The following is a 20,277-nucleotide window of genomic DNA, read 5'->3' on the forward strand; positions in this document are numbered from 1 at the left end:
TATCAACAATACAATTGAATTCTGTGCGACAAAATACCGCATTCTTACTGTCTAAACGTGTTGAATGATTCACGAGCTTAAATGGAAACGCGAGATGTAACTCGTGTTCTACCACTCATAATTGAGTCACAATCTCGCGAGATAGCGGTGAGACACAAACGGCTATGAGGCGGCTAATTGATAGATGACGCCAGGCCATAAATGCGCGTAAATGCAGTTCGCTCTCTCGTTCTCTCACTCGCAAAGTAATGCGATGTAATGTAACGCTAGGTAATATAGCGAGCTCTCGTCCCCGTCATCCCGACTATGGTGTCATCCCCGCCGTGTATTGTCACCTTGACGTACCCAGGATAGAAACCTCGCTCACTTCCCTGTCATAAGAGCCGTCGCCGCGCGCGCTCGTTCCCTATATTTTCCATAAGTTAACGGCAATAATTGCCGTTCGGTATTTGTCGTACGACTCGCGCGTCTCGATTTGCATCGACTCCACCAGCGAGTCGTTACATTTTCCTCGCGCATTGCTCGCGAGTCGCGAGTGCGATTATCTCCGCCACCCTCTTGTCATCGAGCGACTTAATCGCCGTCCCGGAGAAATTGGAATTACCGTTCTTGCCTTCGGATCGAGTTGAGAGTCATAACGCCTTTCGCGCCTTTTCATGCGCAACCAACACTTTGTTCTCGACTTTGTTATCTATCCGATTTCTACGATAAGCGCGATTCTCATTTGACTCGTGTGAAATCCTCGCTTTAGAGAGAGTCTTACGATAAAGGAAAAAACGACGATAGTAATTATTTACGTAATTATAAGATAAAATATAGATAAACGCGGCGAGGCAATAATATAAGCCATAATATAAGCGCTCCGCGTTTCCCAGCCGTTTAAAGGTCTCGGAGTTTGAGTTACGATTTAAAGCGATTTCGCACGATTAGTAATTTTTCCAGAAAAGTCAGTAGCATGGCACGGTATTAATAGGATCCGGTTGATTTACTTCGGTATCTCTTCTCGATCTTCTCGTCGTCGCTCGCTGTATTCTCGACGTATACAGGTATGTATGTGTACCTACATACATAGAGTATGCTGGAATATGCACATACACTTATTACACGATCGTTTCGCTTTACTTGCCCGCGCGCGCCGTGCTTGCGAATGCGAGTCGACCGCCATTGGCTATCGGGCGCGACCAATGGGCGAGTACTACTCCCATTCATAAGTCGCGTCGCTTCCGCGGGGGACGTAGGTGGGGGAGAGTGGCGGCTGCGGCGCGCGAGCGGTATCCCTGCCGCTGCGTCTCGCGGCTCGCGGCTAAATTCTCACCGGTCAGCCGCCCTCGTCATTCGCTCGTCATTCGTTCGCTCGCGCGCGCTCGCTCGCTGTCCCGTATTCAGTATTGTTCCGAGTTCCGAGAGTGTCCCGCGAGGTTTCCCTCAAATAGAACGCACAAGTCGTAATATCTTGGAGACATCCCAAGCAGAACAAGTCATTATGATGTCAAAATAACTCCAAAATGATAATTAAAAGTCCATTTCCGATTCATTTTAATATCATTTTAACATTATCGTGAACTTGTTGTTCTGCTTGGGACCATTATGACTTTATTTGTCACTTATAAGTTCATTTTCAAGTATCAAATGACATCATGATGACATCCTATGATATTATGACTTAATTATGACTCTGTGTTCTACCTATGTGGGCCTTGAGCCGGGTCATTTTTAATTCTGAACTCGATGACATGTTCCGCTGTCATTGCGTTTTATCACGCAAACTTGTCATTCTCTCAGTCTATAAGTAAATAGCCTTTCGCATTAATTTTCTCTAAATTACGGTAATTTAATTTTCTCCCGCGACTATCTGCCTCATAATTATTCCATTACTTTGCCAACGGCGCGTACCGTGAAGTAATTATAGTAAACTAAGGAAAAACGGAAATATTAAGTGTTCATTATCAGTCACAAGCAATATATCGCGAGTCATATGTTTTCTTTATCGTCGTTACGAGTTAATCTCAAATTTGGAAAGCAAATTTGCGAGCGTTTGCGATCACGTCGTGAGATCGGTTTAATAATATCATTGATATCGCACAGCGTCATTAAGAGACGAGAGAGAGGAGAAAAGGATTTCCGAAACTCGTAAGTTATATACTCGCCGCTCATTATCTCTCTCGAATTAATCCACTTCTCAGAAAACGTCTCCCTCGGTCGACGTGCATAAGGAATGTAATTCGCGCTGTATTGCGTACATTTCGGAGGGATTACTTCTGGATCCCAGGAAACTCGTCGGAATTTCGAGCGTTGCACGTATATACGTGTATATATATATATATATATATACACACAACGTCGCGCGCGTCACGATTCACGTGCCTGGTTAAACGATCACGTGTAGAAAGGGGAGTCACGCAGGTGCAGGTCATGTGAAATATTTGCACTTTGTCGTAATTTGCGTAACCCATTGCATATATAATAAATCCGCGCGGCGCGGAGTTAAAGCGCCGCGATAGAAAATCGTTTTACAATCTAAAGAGAAAGGGAACCTTTCTGCCTCGTCGCGGTCGCGGAGGAAGAGGGAGAGGCGAGGAGAGGAGAGGAGAGGAGAGGAGAGGCGCGCTGCAGGGCGGGTGGGGGATGGGGAGAGAGAGAGAGAGAGAGAGAGAGAGAAAGAGCGGAGATGCATGCGTCCGCTTCTCCATCTCCCGTGTATTATATTATGCGATGCGATCGCATTATGGACGCGCGAGGATATATCGCGACTCGCGAGAAGCGCGTCGCATTCTCGACTAATCGAAGTCGCGGCGATTTGCGGAATACGATTAACGCTCGCTAACTTTGTTGTTGCTACTTTGTAATTCGATCTCTCGGTATCCCCCGCCGTCATCGTAGGTACAGATTCATCACAAGACCCGTTTTCAGATTTAATGATCGATTTGTTCACCCATAGGCGTAAGGATTTTGTTAAGGGTGGATTTAAATTAGAGTTGAGATTTTTGAACCCGAGGGGGAAGGAAGAAGATGATCGAATGATATGAATTGTTAGATTCGTTTTGTTTTTTTTTATTATTGATTTTCTGCCCCTCTTTGACTACGCCCATGTGTTCACCATTGTTGTTCATCATCGTTGTTACAATGCAACTGTCGATGAAGCACATTGTTATATCTGTGGTGAAGTTAAAAAGATTACGTGCGTTTGTAACGTTCTAATTAATGTTCGTTTCTGTCAATATTGATTAACTTTAATCTTGATTTAATTTCCTCCTTAGCTTTTCTTCAATTTTTACATGAAAAAAAATACTAGGACATCAAACAGGCTCCAAGGAGTAAATCAAATGATACAAAAATGCAGCCAAATGTGAATCAACACAAAATCTTCGTATGATTAAAATTCAATACATTCAAAATCAGTTTACAGATGTTTCAATCTCAAGAATTGATCCTCTTCAGTGTACAACAAATGTAGTCAATAAATTATGGGTTGATATTAATATTGTAATTAAAGAATATCATTAATCTATTATTCAGTATATATTCTTATGAAAAAAAATCATGATTAAATTAACAAGATATGTTAAGTAAACTTTGATAGAAGTAAATAGAATTTTTAATTATTATAATTAAATATTTTGGAATACGCACAACCAAAACATGTAGATATGATACCGGTTAGAGTTTCATTAGTGCGTAATAATAATATCTATAAGCAGGTTATTATGACTACAAAAGAAAAAGAGCATGATCGGATTAACGTGACGTAAACCGGTTAAAGAAATATAGACCTAAACAGATTTTCTACTTATCATAATTAAATAATCTGCTATTTTTCAATCGAAAGTATTTTCATTAAAATTTATGCAACCAAATATGTCTGATTACCATAATCAGAATATACGCACTCAAAATTTGTTTATTTTAACATTTGTTAAAATATGTATTCGTTCAATTTCAGGTTCAACCAACTTTTTTCAGTACAGGATTAAAAAAAGGATAAAAACTCAATTAAATCGGGATTAAAGTTAAACGAAGCACAAATATGTAAGAAAACATGCGAAAAAAGAAAGAAAAACGTGAGGATTACGCGTATCGTAATGAAAATATCAAAATGCATATCGATATCTTCATCAAGCTCTTAATTGCTTGTGAATCCTTTCGCGTTTCAGGTTGAAAACAGCACACGATCAATTTGTCCATGCGAAAATTTCCAGTACAGCCTTCCAATTTCATTGGGAGAAAGTTGGGTGCGTGATCAAACTTGTTATACGTATTACTTTATAACGGTATAATAAATGGCTCAAAACGCAAAATTATGCACCAATCGCGACCCTGCAGAGCTCTGCCTAATAGTTTAGCATCGCAATCATTTTGCAGGAAATACATGAAATTAAGATAAACACAGCTACGTGATGTCAAATAAATAAAAATAAAAATACAATCTTGAATGTTTTAACCAACAATCGTGATTTATAGGCACAGGGTGTGACGCCTCGAATACGCTTGAAACTGGTGCAGCTTTACGTGTCAAGGCATTTGCGACGGTTAGTTACATCATGTGGTATTGTTTCAAAATTAATTATTACGCCATTTTCAAACCGGTCGTTATTTCGCGCCGGCAGGGTGAGTCGCGCGCGTGACGTCAGTCACGTGACGTGGCGCGCGTGTCGCGATTCGTTCTCCTATGAATTCAAAATTCGCCGCGTCTCCGTCGCGATCTCGTCGACGTCGCGGTACGATGGGGATTTAGACGGTGGTGTGTTCGAGGGATGATTCGGTCGGCGGCGAGAGATGGAAGAAAGTAATCGCGAGACGGCAGTGCCGCGAAAGCGGCTGAACGGGGAGAAATCGGGAGGAGGACGGAGGAACGTTGAGAGAAGTGTGCCAAAGTCGGCGGAGGTAGGAGATCCTCGATAGCTCACGTCGATAATCGCGCGCCGTTGAGACGCGCGGGCGGCGTTGTGTTCAATGTTTGTGCGGAAGAAGGACGCGATGATCTGCGGAACGCTCGCTCGATCGAGACGGCAGAATCGTAGGAGACCGAAGGTGAGTGAGTAGGATAGGACATTATTATGCGGGAGGGGGAAAGTGTGTGTATATACGCGGATGAATACTCGACGCGAGCTTAGAAAGAGAGAGAGCGAGAGGGGGGGGGGATAAGACGAGCGACCGACGCGGTGCGGTTAAGGAAGAGAGACCGAGAGAGAAAGGAAGAGGGAGAGGGAGAGGGAGAGGCGCTCGCGCGGTGTCAGGACGGGGGCGTGCGCTCGATGGCCGCCTAGACCGCTCGAATCGGTCGCGCCCGGGGCGTGAGCCAGGCGCGTGAGATCGGGAATGAACGTGGGAGAGAGACAGAGAGAAGCGACACATTCGCCGCTGCTCGTCGCGGAGGGCTGCGTTCGCTATAAGCAGTTACTCTGGAACCGTTGCCTTGACGACACGCATCCACGCATGCGCGTGCGCAGCGCGGACGGTACGCGAGCGCAGTTCAAGAGTTGTGCCGTGCGCGCCAGTTTCATCCGTATCATCATCCTTTCCACCACCATCGATACCACCACCACCATCGATACCACCACTACCACCCTCGCCTTCTCGTAAGTCCTCTCTCTCTCTCTCTCTCTCTCTCTCTCTCTCTCTCTCTCTTTCGCTCCCACCCTTTCTCTCTCTCCGCCCTCATCCTCGTGGTCCTCCGTGGCGAGCACGCGCGCGCGTCAACGCGTTAACGGGAGTGCGCGCTGTCACCGTCGAGAAACGTCATTTCGCGGATCTTGTGGCGGTCGACCACGATCGGCGTATTCGATCGTTCGCGAACGCGCGCGCGCGCGCGCGTTTTATCCTTCCCGAATCCTGCTGGAATCGCCTTCCTCTCGTCTCGTATCTCGTGAAAATTTAATTACGTTGGAAAAACCGTACGTTCGAGATTTGTCGCGAGTGCCGGCTAAGCTGACGAAAGTGTTTTGTCGACAGGTGAAAGGGTTTCCTTTGGAAAGAAAAACAAAGAAAATTATCGAGGAAAATTATTAAAGGAAAAGGAAATTATAAAGGCCCCATCGATCGACGCGATGACGATTTCTTGCAGGAGGAACATTTTCCTCACGGAAGTATCTGATTATAATCGATCTTCCACTTGAACGTCGCACTGTGCCCGAACGGATCAAACTACATAGTTTCGAACTTATTCAATGTCTCCGTTTGGGAAACGCGTTCTCGTCGCGAGAACTCGTCTAGAGTATCGTCAGTGACTCGTGTTTTAATTTCGAAATCGGAGTCGAATGCTTCTCCCTGCTCGCTTTAGTGCTCCTCGACAGCGGCGCGTTGGCGGCGTCGGCGACGACGGCAACGACGACGACGTCGCCGATCGGAGTACTCTCTTTCTATCGAGAAAAAAATAACTTGGACTAATAGTGAGAACGCGTCTATTTTTTTACAGGACGCGATGCTCGCAACGACATTCGACGAGCACTCGGCAGCCTGGTGCGGGATAGTGTTTTGCGCACGGAATTCCTTGGATTCGACGCGCGGGACGTCAACGCGGTTCCGATGTACGTGATTTGTCGTGATCGCCGAGTATCATCGGATATCGCGAATCGAAGTGACATTAAGTGAAAGCCAGCCGTGCGCGAGATAGTGATGTTCCGTTTTTTATCACGGTCCATCCGGAGAAAGGGCGGATCCAGAATTTAAAAAGGAAGAATCCGTCGACATTACCTCGAGAGCCAGTGGGAATTCTTAACGAATCATAGATTGGATGATACTTGGAAAATTAAACCCTCGGAGAACAACCGGAGATTCTTCTCTGCTCCTCCGCGGAAGATGGTTATAGTACCGCCGCGCTGTCGTCCTCTACCTCGATCGACCTGAAGAGAAGGACGAAAGATCTAAATAAATAATCGAAGAAGGAGGGATCCGAGGATCCGCGAATCGATCCTCTCAGCCGTCGGCCGGTGAATATCACGGCGCGAGCGGCAACGGTCGTGGGTTGGATGGTGCCGCGAGGATTAATCCTCGGCAGGACGACGACACGGGAGCCGGAGCCGGAGCCGGAGCCGGAGCCGGAGCCGGAACAGCTACGCTTTTACGACTCTCCGCCGCCACGGATGGACGCGAGCGTGTGCTGTCTGCCCGCCGGTGCCGCGGCCACCACGGGGGTTACGCAGCACCCTCATCCGGCGTCTCTACCCGGTTTACCGTCCGCCGTCGGCATCCAGCCGCCGACGATCCAGCCGTCCTACGCCGCTCAGTACGCCGCCGATCAGATAGTGCCCGATCGGGCCCAACCCGACGGACCCCTCGCGACGGTACTCGGATGCAACGCTCAGGACAGCTGGCAGCAGATCTCGTCGACGGCGTCCACCGGGATCACCGGAATCACCGGAGCCGTCACCGCCACTACCACCGCCTACATCGACTACTCGTGGCTTCAGATGCAGGTAAGCAATCGACTAGTCTTCGACTAGGAATTGTCGGAATTCTTAGAAGTCGATTATTCTTCTCATATTCGATTGTGATCATTTTAAATTTCTTGCAGTGAAATCTCATTCCAAGAGAGTGAAAACACAACCACCCTTGAAAACGAGTAAAAAATATTTCACTTCTTGTAAAAGAGTGACAATTTTTATTCTTTCCAGAGTGAAAGTCTCATTTCAAAGAAGTGAAAATCACTCTAAAAAGAGTAAAAATTGTCATTCTTTTTCAAGAAGTGAAGGGTGGTTGTATTTTCGCTTTCTTGGAGTAAGATTTCGCTGTAAGAAATTTAGAGCGATTGATTAATTTTCTACGACTTGTAGATCCCATATTACAATTTACTCTCCTCTTGTTAAGTCGTACTCTGCGATCGTACGAATAAACGTGACTCTCTTCTCTGCCCATCTCTGTCGACGTAGATTAGCTTCAATCTTGATTTTTAACTTATCTTTTATCTTCTGCTAGTTCTAAGAAAAAGATAAAGAATAAATTAAATTAAGATTGATATTAATCTCGCTACATTGGTGTAAAATAAACATCTGAAAGATATGTTCATCTCTTTGATACTGATATACAAAATTGCCATATTGTGCGAACGAAAACACACATGTTAAAATATAATCTTTATTAATTCGATAACGCGGATGTATAACATGTATGTATACTTAAGCTCATAATATGAAATAAATTTGAAAGTTTTGAAATCACATCATGCGCGGAATCGATCAAATAATTTAAAGCTGTTGACACATAAGTGAACAAATGAGAGTGAGTTTTCTCTTGTTGTTTTTAGAATTAAATAATGCATAGGAAGATAGGTCTGAGTCTCGATCAAAAGAAACCGAATGAATCCATTAGTAGCAATTAGTAGTTTAGTCGGGAAAATTACAATAGAGTCTATTTATGCCATGACTTTTGTATTCCTGGCACAAATCGAATCTTCAGTTAATTAATCGTAACTTAATTTGGTATGCGACATCCATGACGCAAATGTTGATTTAATTTAAGCAGTAATACCTATCGAATGCTTGCTTAATAAGTGACTTGAGAGAGCCGTTTCAATCGCTTTTCGATAAATTTTTTACAATAAATGTAAATATCTACGCGATCGCGTAGTCACGTGTCACTTAGCCGACTAAGACAGTTTTTAATCGTAAATCTGAGATTATAGGTTTTCAACTAGGCGTAATAATGTTACAGCTGTTAATTTTTCCCCGGATATATTGATTATCGGGTACGCCTTGGAAAAAAAACAAAAAAAAAACAAAAAAAAAAACTCAGTAGGACTAATCCGTTCGGAATCGATACTTAACTCTGCTCATTACATTTGAAATTTAACTCAAGTACCATGATTAATGCGATTTGCTTTTATTCCTATCCGTTATCGATTTCCCATTAGCGCGTCGGTGTGATTTACATCGGCGATATATCGAGTGGTAGATAGTGGATCTCGGAAAAATGATGATTATTTACGTTCTTAATCATTCGTCAATCGCACGACTCGTTTCGGCTCGGCGCGACTCGACTCGGCGCGCAACACTCCACGATAATGTATCAATTCCCGGGAAGCGCTACATCGTAAAATAATAGAGCGGAGTAATAATACCCATTACTATTATCTCGGTACGAGTGAGTACTATATGTTCTTCCCTTATAGACGTAGCGGCGTCTCCGCCACGTAAAGCCACGCTGTTGACAGGGTAAATATCCTTTGATACCGCGCCGTCCGTCTGGCACACGCGTCGTACGCCTCTCTTCTACCTTACGAAGGAAGTTATCTATGTGGCACACGTGTGCGTGCGTGCGTGCGTGCGTGCGTGCGATCTCTCACGCCACGAACGAGAGCGTGTACTTTTCACATTACGAAGGCCGTTTCGCTTGTCGTTAAGGCTTCAGGATTTTCGTAAAGACCGCTATTTCGTTAATGAATCTGTTGGCCGTATATATAGGGTGTTTCAAAAGCACGCCAGTATATATGATTGTTCTGATTGCAGTTTCTTTTTTGGCAAGTTTCTTTTTAGAGGCAATTTTTTTTTCAATGAAAATATTAAGGAACGTCTTTCTTTATTATTTTTCCACTTCTTAATCATTTATATCTATTGAATAATAACGAAAAAGATATCCATTTGGAAAGACAATTTGAAAAAACGCAGTATATGTTCTTATCGTCTCGATGCAATTTGCGAAAGCGCGTTGGTATCGAATTTGTTCTCGCGATATTAGTTCTTGTAAAATATCTCAAAAGAAACCGAGATATATTGTGCCTCCTGTATTGCGGCTCTTCTCATTTTTTTTTCATACGTAAATGATTTTACGTGAATTATAAATTGATTACTTGAGATCGAAATCGATCAATCGAGTATGGAAAGTTTTCTGCTCGCGATGTTATCAAAAGAGAAAAGGCACGCGCGACGTTTCAGTCTCTTTGCCGAGACGAAAAGCCGGTCTACGAATTTTGCACAACGAGCACCTATTTACTTCAATAGGAAACCGGTTTTTTGATACCGTTATCGATTCCTGAATACCGTGTTTTGACATATATAACCATGATTCGTCGTCAAATATCGATAGTGTTTGAAACTTAAAGAGAGAAGAAACTTAGAGAGAGAGAAACGACATTACAACACGCGAAACAGACACATAACGAAACTTTTTTTTATTTACGAAAGACGTTGGTACTTCCGAGTACCATAAAATCATGCGAAAGAAAGTATTACATTTCCTCTCGAAACTGTGAATTCAAGTCTAAAGGAATCAATTTTATCTGAGTGGATGGAATATTTGATAATTCATCTAAAACTTTACTTCTGTCCTGGACTTTTTTATCGCATAATGTAATTATAATTTTTTATGTATGCAATACATTATTTCAGTATTTTTTTACAATAAAAAAGGTTGGTTGATTTTTTTCCGAAAAATAAGGATATGCAACATTATTAAATAATTAATTAAATAATATATTATATAACTAAATAATATAATTAACCAAATTATTAGGTGTTGGAATTAATTCGTAGCGTTTTACAAGTGATGGGAAGTACTTTCATTAATGTATTTTTTAATGCTCATGTGAAATAAATAACATTCTTTCATTAAAAAACGCTACGAATTAATTCCAACACCTAATACATTTGGAAGATCTGAGATTAGGATTAAAAAATATTATTTATTACGAATGTTGTGAATATTACACGGAAAGAAGTTTCGTTGAAGCATCTAAAAATTTAGCCAGAATAGAGATCTGAAAATAATTTTATTGGACTATCAAAACAATTGTGTAGAATGCTCAAGTTTATTATTAGAATGTTATAACTTTTTGCAGCATTGCAATGCGGCAAAAAGTCGACATTTTAATCCTACTTTGAATCTCTTTCAACTTTAATTAAATCTTATAAATTTGTTTTGATATTTGAACAATCAAATAGGATCTTTTAATATTACTTAATTTACAGCTTTTATTATATATAAAATTTCTTTTGAACCTAAATATAGGAAATTTTGCAATAATTGCCATTTACAGGCTCAACGTAGGAATTCAATTCATTAAATTAGAATCTATTATAAATCTCTAGAATCTACATACATCCTAATTATAAATCTTTAGAGTCTACATACATCCTAAAATTATTTTCAAAATAGGAGCAAAATTTCGACTGTGCTGTTTATACTTCAATTTCCCACATTAATTATATTGATGATTGAACACAATTATCTTCAGATTTTTCTATTCTCGGAAACTTTTAGAATTTCCAAAAATTGAACCACTCTTTTTCAAGATTGGCTCTCAATTTTCACTTTTCTTTAGAGTGAGATTTTTACTCCAAAGAATTTAGAGAGTATTTAAATTTTCAGATACTTCAGCAAAATTGTTCTTCCTAGTGTATATTCTGAATATGGTATATCCCACAGCATTTGCGTTTGTCATATTCATACATTCGTATATTCTCGCTTAGGTTTTTCTTACAGTTTTCAATAATAATGTTCTTCAACATGAGAAATTCAGCTCGATATACATAAATATTTCGGTCTCACGCCGTCGTCGGCAGGCGGGAACGGTCGACTAAATCGCGACCGGTAATTAGCCGATACCCCCGACGCAATCTAAACGCATTGTGACGCGTGTAAGATAATAAGCGGACGGAAATCCACGATTATTGTGCTGCTCGAGCCAGAAAGGACATCCCAACCACCACCGGACGAACCATTTCCACGGTTCACCGCCCTTCGTTTCAAAACTGCGTACGATTACCGTTCCACCGCCGATTATTTCACTCGCTGTACAAATACAAACAGAGGAGGCGGGGAGGAAAGGCAGAAGCGTGATTAACATCGAGCGGAGATGATGACCTAACCGAAAATGCGATGCTAATATTGTTCGTGTCGCTTCGCTTATTTCTACCGGCTGCCGGCAAATTCTTTATCTTATAATGAGACGTTGTGACTCGCAAGGATTGCTTTATTACAATCTTTTCGCATTACAGATATGCTACGTCCGGATATATTGCTTCATAATAAAATTATTACTTGCACGACTTTCGTATTAGTTCTATCGCTAAGTTTCTTTCAGAGTGAAATCTCACTCCGAAAGAATGAAAATTCTGCTACTCTTGAAAAAAGGTAGGAAAATTTGCATTTTTCGAAGAGAAATTCACTCTGTTGCAGTGAGATTCACTTCAAAGAATTTAGAGAGTACGTTCTCAACGTTTTTTACAAACTGTTTTTTGCATTTCGATAAAAATTTTTTTTACTCGCGACAGGAATGTAGAACAGAACGACAGAAGACGACAGTTCAGATCGACACGAACGTAAAGAGTTAGGTTGTACCGATGTAATTGACCCTTTCCCGATGTTTTCTATGATTCCGAAGAACTCTTCGACCCGTCGTCATATTATCCAGCCTGTAGTCAGTGACTCACGTCGAATCGCGAACGTTGTGGGCGTGCAGTTACTTACGTTCTATACTTGCACTCACTTGGGGTCGATTGCGGTCGGATCATGTGCTTCAACAATGGGATTTGCGCAAAAAGAGCAAACTTTTTTTCCCCGTCACATTCTTTTCGTCCTTTTTTATTGTTGTTATTTCTCCAAGAGTACATAACAGTTAACTTTGAAAGAGGATGAGATGTGCGGATTAATTATTATACGTTTTTACAGTTATATAATTAGTATTATAGAAATAATATTCTAAAAGCGTTTTGCTAAGTTCTTTTTAAATACATTACAAATTATTGTGCTCAGAAATAATTATTATTATTTTATCGATAAGTAAAATGTCAATATTAACTTGAATCGTGGCCAAAGAATCTGTATAACTTTTTCGCTCTTTTCATACGCATCTCTTTTCTTTTTTCTCCTCTCTTTCTCGGAATATTACAGGGTATCGTTGGAACCAGCTTGAAGAAGACAGATTATTCTAAATTCTAAACGAATGTAGAAATATGCGGAACGTGCGCAAAACGTCGTATGCATTAAACGCCCGCAAATATCGTTACTTGCTACCGTGTCCCTATTATTTACGCTCGAGCACATTGTACATTTTCATAAGTATGCAGCAGTTGCAATTTTCCCTTTTACGTTACTTTGTTTTCTTCGATAATCATCAAGTAGCTCAAGTAGCGTCCACGTAATAGTAACAGTAATCGCGGCTTTGTAGAAATTGCCATTCCTTCCTCCATAGATATCGACTAGATTTGCAAAGATTGAAGTACGGAAAGGATAGTTCATATTGTTATCATTAACAAAAAATATCGTCAATTTCTCTGTACTTTTTATTTATTAATAAATGATAATAAATGGTAATTAATCGTAACATAAAAGCATAACACCATGATGGTCGTCACAAAAGTTGAATAAAGTCAAATATTGTTTAATTTGCGTGAAATATCGTCAAAGGTTTGAAATTATTTTGATTTAATGTATTTAGAAATTTAGCTTTAATTGCTAATCATACTACAGAGATCATCTTTCGTATATTTACATTGAAATCTCGCGACTGAAATTATATCCATCGGTTCGAAATCCTGATCGGAGTACAATACAGGATTCACGCGTTGGCACGCCGACATAGTTCCAGCCCCCGGTTAGCTATCGTTAGTTTAGTCCGAGTGCACCAAACCAATGTTACGGACAATTTACTCGCGAAATTAGTTACAAAACGTTCGACCTATCTACCCATCAGCCGCTTCCTCTTCCTCCACGATAAATAGATGGCCGGCCATTAAATGCCGAGAGTGGAGGAAGAGTTATTGTTCACGGATCGCCATGGTAGATTTGTACGTTCGTACAGAAATTGTGCGTAAAGGCGCACGCCCTATCATATACCGCATTGTCGATAAATTCTATGTGTATGAAAATCATGTACCGAGTCATGTACGTATCTTCGTTCTAAAATTAACTTGCCGCTAATGGCGAATTCTATCAATTGTTCTCTGGTATTATAAAATTCGATATTAACCACAGAAATGTTTTTCATTATCAGAAATTATTACAAAATTGTTTTCTACATTATATTATCTTCCTTTTTTTTTAGGGTGTGTTTCATTTAACGTGTTCACAACGCTGATTTCATCCTTGTTGTTTATTATCGAATATTAAACAAGGATAATGCTCGTGATTGTCATGAGCGCTCGTAAATGGATCGCATCCTTAAAGTTATTTCGAGCAACTCCGATTAACTTTAATCGATGATCGATTTGATCCATTGGAATCGACCAATCACATCTGTCGTTAACCGAAATGACAAATGTGATTGGTCAATTCTAAAGGATCTGATCGTCGATTAAAGTTAATCGGAGTTGGTCGAAATGAGTCCTTAGGCCCATTTCTACCAATTAGTAGATTAACTTTAATCTGAGTTCAATTTACTCTTCATTTTTTTCTAGAGTTAGATTTCAAGAATTAGAAAAAGAAGAAGAGTAAATTAAATCAAGATTAAAATTAATCCACACTGGTAGAAACGGACGTTAGTCGGTTAAATAATAAATTTAATCGATGACAAAGAAACATGGAATTGAATGAAAAATATCGACTTAATCGGTATGCGATTCTATCGTTCGACGGTGGATAAAATCATGTGAACATTGTAATTACGAATGATATACAATGTTTTTATTAATTTTTTCTCTTTTTTCTTTCTTGGTTATTCTGCAATCGAATCGTGATTTTTACATTTTTATCTGCTATCGATTATTATGCCGCGCGCGTGGAGTTTATCGAAGATCCGAATCACGTCATATGATAATGGTCGCGCTTCGTTATGCGAAATCGCCACCGATTCTCTGTCAAGCTTTTGTATTATTAAAGCGTTTCGGTAGTTAACAGTCGTGTACATACACTGTTCGCTTACGATCGCCAGGAAACAGATATGACGCGCGTCGCGAAGCGTGAAAAGTACGAGCGCGCCCAACGATTACCGGCGTGTACTCGGGGTAGCCCGGATATCCCTGCCTTGATTTTAATAAGATTTCATTGGACGAATTTAAGGAAAAATTCACGGTTGCAGCTTTTGTGTAGTATAATTAAGAGGATGGGCGGAATAAAGATACAATTCTACTTAAAACCTTTTTTCCGGAGATTACCTTTTTTATACAATATTGATCGTAATATAGAAGTATTGTGACGTCTAACTTTTTAAAGATTTGTATAAATTCATGTTGAATTTTTATAAAGTCATTTGATACTGTACTCATTTGCGTGTAATAAAAAAGTAACTTTCATTTTTTATTAAAAATCAAGATTTTGTTAGACCTTTGTTTCGTCCATCCCCTCAATTGAACATTAAATCAATTGTAAGATGCAGAAAAAGTAAAATTAAATTAAATGACACCTCGTCTGTTTGTGAAGTTTAATTTCATGAAATTTTGCTGAATATTTAATCGCTCGTGATTTAAGAATCGTGATTAAGAAAATGATGCTTTAATATTTCAATCTTAAAAATTTCATGTTCGCATGAAAAAAAATGTAAAGTAATATAAACTGCAATTCTAACAAATTTTATGGAATTGGTGTACTGAAAAAAAAGACTGGCTGCTGCAGCAAATTAGATGGTAAAATATGGCATAGAATTTTTAATTGGTTGTGGCAGTCAATCAAACCAAAAATTGACTGCCATAACCAATTTAAAATGTTATGTCATATTTTACCATCTAATTTGCTACAGCAGCAATTTTTTTTCAGTACAGGTCTATATAGAGACAGTCGCCTATTATAATAATAATAAAATTGACTTAATTTTTTTGGTAAATGAACGATCTTCGCATAGCCACACTGAAAGAAAAGATTGGTTGCTGCAACAAATTAGATGCAACAAATGTAAAAAAAATCGTATTATTTTCAAGACTGTAAACATGAACAATTCTTGAAATTTACTTTACGAAATGTAAAAGATGCGTCGAAAGAAAAGATTAGCTGCTGCAGCAAATTAGATGGTTAAATATGGCATAGCATTTTTAATAGTCTACAGCAACCAAAAATTGGCTGTTGCAACCAATTTTGGTGCAGCAGCTAATCTTTTCTTTCGACGCATCTTTTATATTTCGTAAAATAAATTTCAAGAATTGTTCATGTTTACAGTCCTGAAAATAATATGATTTTTTTTACATTTCGTAAAGTATAATCATTTGAATGGAATTACTATAATTATAATTATATTATAATGTACTTTTTACCTTTCTTACATCTCCGGTATTTTTTACTTTCAGGCAAAAGTTTATCATAAGTTTGTAGCCGGAATTTATACTAAACTTGTAAGATAATAATCTATTTTTCTTCGTGCGATTTATTTTCGAAGGAAATATCGAGGCAACGAGTGCTAGTACGGTATTAAAACAACGCGGGCGTCTTCGGCTACTAAGGGGCATATGGAAAAGGAATATAAACCGCGGAGAGACCGTTACTCGTTCGACATTCGCCGGTCATTCAATCTTTCGCTCTTTAAGAGAACCTCGCGCCTAACAATTCATCGTTATTCTAATATCTCTTAGTCGAAACAAAGTTCGTTCAATATATTAGTCAATTATATTTTATCTCCATTTCGACGAAAGCACGTGGAGAAAAACTGACAGCATAGCTAAACCGCGGAGACTTTTGTACTAGCGATGCTTTCCGACTAATGAAGCTCTGCCTTTAGTTCGGACAGGAAATTACTCCGGCAACATTATTGTGTACCGATATCTCCATTTACACAGGTATGGCTGTGTGCGTCTCTGCGTGTAATTCGTGAGTGCCACCACTGTGAAAACATCACGCTACCTTCCCTCGGTTCCCTCGTTACCAGGGGTTTCAATTTAGATAAGCAAATGGAACGTCAGTTATACTTTGCCACAGCAATTTTGTAAGTCGTGACCCCGCGCAGTTCAAAAAAAGAGGGATGATCTCCGTTTCATTATTATTGTTATGATACAAACGTATTTCATTATTTAGTAATATGATTGGCTTGTTTTTGACATGGAAGACGTATAGCTTAAATATATCATCTTGTATTCTTTACACGAAAAGAACGATTTTGCTGAAATATTAAAAAATAGTAGTCAGATACAGATTTAAAAATAATTTGGTTGGATCATCTAAATAATTACGTAGCAATCTCAAAGTACTATGAGCAATGTTGGAAAAAGTTTTCATGTTATAGCAGTTAACCAGTTGAGAGAGTCTTACATAATTATTTTAATAGTCCAAAAGTATTATATTTTTACAGAAAAAGAATAATTATACATATGTAATGCCAATGTGAGCCGACAGGTTACAATTATTTTCATATCTATATCTATATAGTTAATTATTTAAATACTTGAGGAAAATCGTCTTTTTCGCAGTACTGAAATTGTCGTCATGGAAATTTTATATTTTACGATTGAATTTGAGATTACATTCAAAAAACTTATGACAAAGAAATGGTGGTTTTGTGGTAAACGAAGAAACTTGCGAAATAAATATTTACGCTAATCACGTATTTTGCCTACTTCGCATAATAAATCTAGCAGGGCTGCCTGCATTCGACTATGTAAATTCAGTTCTTCCTCTTCTGCGTGTTCTGCGCTTTTACCTCTATGATTTACCGGCAACGTGCACTTCGTACGCATGGCTAACTTGAACCGTACGTGAGTTCAGGTCAAGAAGGAAAATTTTCATGTCTCCGATATATCGGAGACTTCGCGGAAATCCCAGGATCGTTTTCCTTCCTCGTGATTGCACGTACGTCGTACATAACCTGATAGAGGCAATGTGGCATAATATTTTATTACGATAAAAGTATATTTATACTTGCAATGAAGCAAATCAAACACTTTCATGTAAAGGGCAAATAATTTCTTCATCGATAAAATCAATCGTGTTTGCTTTTGATTAAAAAAGGAAGTGGATAAATGTGCTGAAAATAAGACGATAATATAATATATATTTGATAGAATGCTCTGCAATCGTAATTCCGATACGATACATAAATTAAACAACAATAATATTAGCCAATAATGGAAAAATTTTATAATATCTTAAATAAAAGTGGTTATAATTTTAAAAATTAAAAAAACGAAGAACATAAAAAACCACAGCACAGGTTGTCGGTTGTGAAGATTAAAACTTTATTCAATAATGAATTATTTAAGCGTTTATCAATATCCATATCAAAAAATAAGCGATTAAATGTTTCGGCCACAATCTGGCCATCTTCAGTAATTAAACATCCTCTTAAAATGCAAAATTTTTACATTTAGTCGAAATAAGTACAACGGTCATATATTAAAATAGATTAAAAGTGTTCTTGTTAGTGTGACGATGATCGTGCGGCAATATTACAACACCAGCTTATATGCCAGGACATAGTAGAACAAGAATTTCCAGATTCTAATCAGAATAAAATTTATAATCTCGTTAATCTCTTATACACGAAAAATAAAGAGTAGATGTGTTACCTGTTTTACAGTCAAAAAACGAAGCGGTGGATCTCAGACATTACTTTCGCACAATTAAAATTTAGTCGTGACATTGTGTGTTGTTACTGGTCATATCATGTATTTTACAACTATTTATATACCAAGTGAAACTTTCGAAAGTACCAGAACAATCCTTGAAGGAAAAGGAGAACCTACCTAAGCAAAGGAAGATAAATATCGGGTAAATCTTCCGTGTCACTTTGCTTATTGATGCCTTTTGTTTGTTTCTTTATATGAATCATTTCTGAAATTCTTCTTTTTATCAAAGATCGTTCTGTATCTAAAATTTTTATATTCTCCCAATCCAGATTATGCATCTCGCTAAGACGATGACGCGAAACTACGGAGATCTCAGAGGACGGTTTCTTTATGTCGGCTTTATGTTCCTTTATCCGAGTTTTTAATTTTCGTTTCGTTTGGCCCACATATGATGATTCGCAGTTTTTACAATTTATTTTATAAACTAAACCGCTTTTTTCATGCTTTGTTCTATTGTGTCCTGACATATAAGCTGGTGTTGTAATATTGCCGCACGATCATCGTCACACTAATAAGAACACTTTTAATTTATTTTATAGTATATAATATACCGTTGTACTTATTTCGACTAAATGTAAAAATTTTGCATTTTAAGAGGATGTTTAATTACTGAAGATGGCCAGATTGTGGCCGAAACGTTTAATCGCTTATTTTTTGATATGGGTATTGATAAACGCTTAAATAATTCATTATTGAATAAAGTTTTAATCTTCACAACCGACAACCTGTGCTGTGGTTTTTTATGTTCTTCGTTTTTTTAATTTTTGAAATATTTTATATTTTTATGAATTACGCACACTGAAAAAAATCATTAATAAATGATTTAATAATTGTTTGAATAGCACTAGTTGAATATTTATTAAATATTTATTTGGTACAAGAATCATTTGATTTAATTATAATTTTTTTATTTAGTAAATATTTGTTTGCTTTAAGTAAAAATGTTAAATTACTACTATTCAAATAAATACTTGTTAAAACTTAGTATATATTTTTTTTCAGCATGTATAGATAGGCACGTTTCTTGTTTTTAAACCCATTTGATTCTCACATCGATTCGTAAAATTTGTTTTGCAGTATCACGTATCCGTAAGTACTGGCGCCTCGAGACGTCGACCGCCGGAAAATTATCGTTATTTAGCGCTGTTTATCGCCATTTGTCCGCGGTTTTCGCGCGGAGTAATCCACGCGAAGGTCCGAGATGTGTGTGGAAGGTAGAAAGAAGGGAGAGAAAGAGTTTCTCTTTTGAAATCGGGCGTGCGTGCAGGTACAATAAGCGTGTTGTACCACGTGAAGTAGACACTCCGTAGCTCATCGTGTCATTGCATACTTAATGTAAAGCGTAAAGAGGCGCTTTGTAGCCACCACGGAAGTTCCAACCGCATGGTATACGGCATTAGCATTGCGCGAGCTAACGTCGAGGACGGATTGTAAAGCGTCGTGCTATCCGCTGTAATAACTGTGAAACGACGCCATGCTTTTCATACTAATGAGACGGAATTTAATAGCTCGATCGTCTCGCGCGTCGCGTGCCCGCCGCGGCTTAACAGCGTAGAGAAGAAAAATCAATCTTCATATACGATCCGGGACATCTGTGATCGAAAGAGGAGATCTCCGAGGTTCCGGGATATCCCAACGGAGACGTGAGATCCAGAATCCACCAGTTTCGAGAGGCCCAACACTAAACTTCTCGCACTATTCTCGTCTTTTTTCTTTTTCTCTCCAATACGAAACAAAAAGAAGAAAGATGAATCGTGCTAAAAGTATGTATAATCCTGGGATATGGAAAAAGAAGGAAGAAGAAGAGGCCTCTAGTTTTGGGTTCGGGTGGAGGTCGGCCGATCGGCCGGTCGGCCGGCCGGCT

General features: G+C 39.1%; 1 protein-coding gene across 3 annotated transcripts in view; it reads left to right on the plus strand.

The window, feature by feature from the left end:
* Positions 1-126: 126 nt before the first annotated feature.
* The window catches only part of LOC105150561 (uncharacterized), a 62,976-nt gene continuing 42,825 nt past the window's right edge, over positions 127-20,277 (plus strand). Inside the window, exons 1-2 of one of the 3 annotated variants that reach the window (XM_011063732.2) lie at positions 127-5,028; positions 6,413-7,412. In XM_011063732.2, coding sequence (XP_011062034.1) covers positions 6,966-7,412 — 447 coding nt within the window. In that variant the 5' untranslated portion in view covers positions 127-5,028; positions 6,413-6,965. Of the gene's footprint in view, positions 5,029-5,256; positions 7,413-20,277 lie in introns of those variants that run through there. The other 2 variants (XM_011063731.2, XM_011063733.2) reach the window with 2 other exon arrangements.

This window comes from Acromyrmex echinatior, chromosome 18 (genome assembly GCF_024713525.1).
Source record: "Acromyrmex echinatior isolate Ae372 chromosome 18, ASM2471352v2, whole genome shotgun sequence".
NCBI classification, from domain to species: Eukaryota; Metazoa; Arthropoda; class Insecta; order Hymenoptera; family Formicidae; genus Acromyrmex; species Acromyrmex echinatior.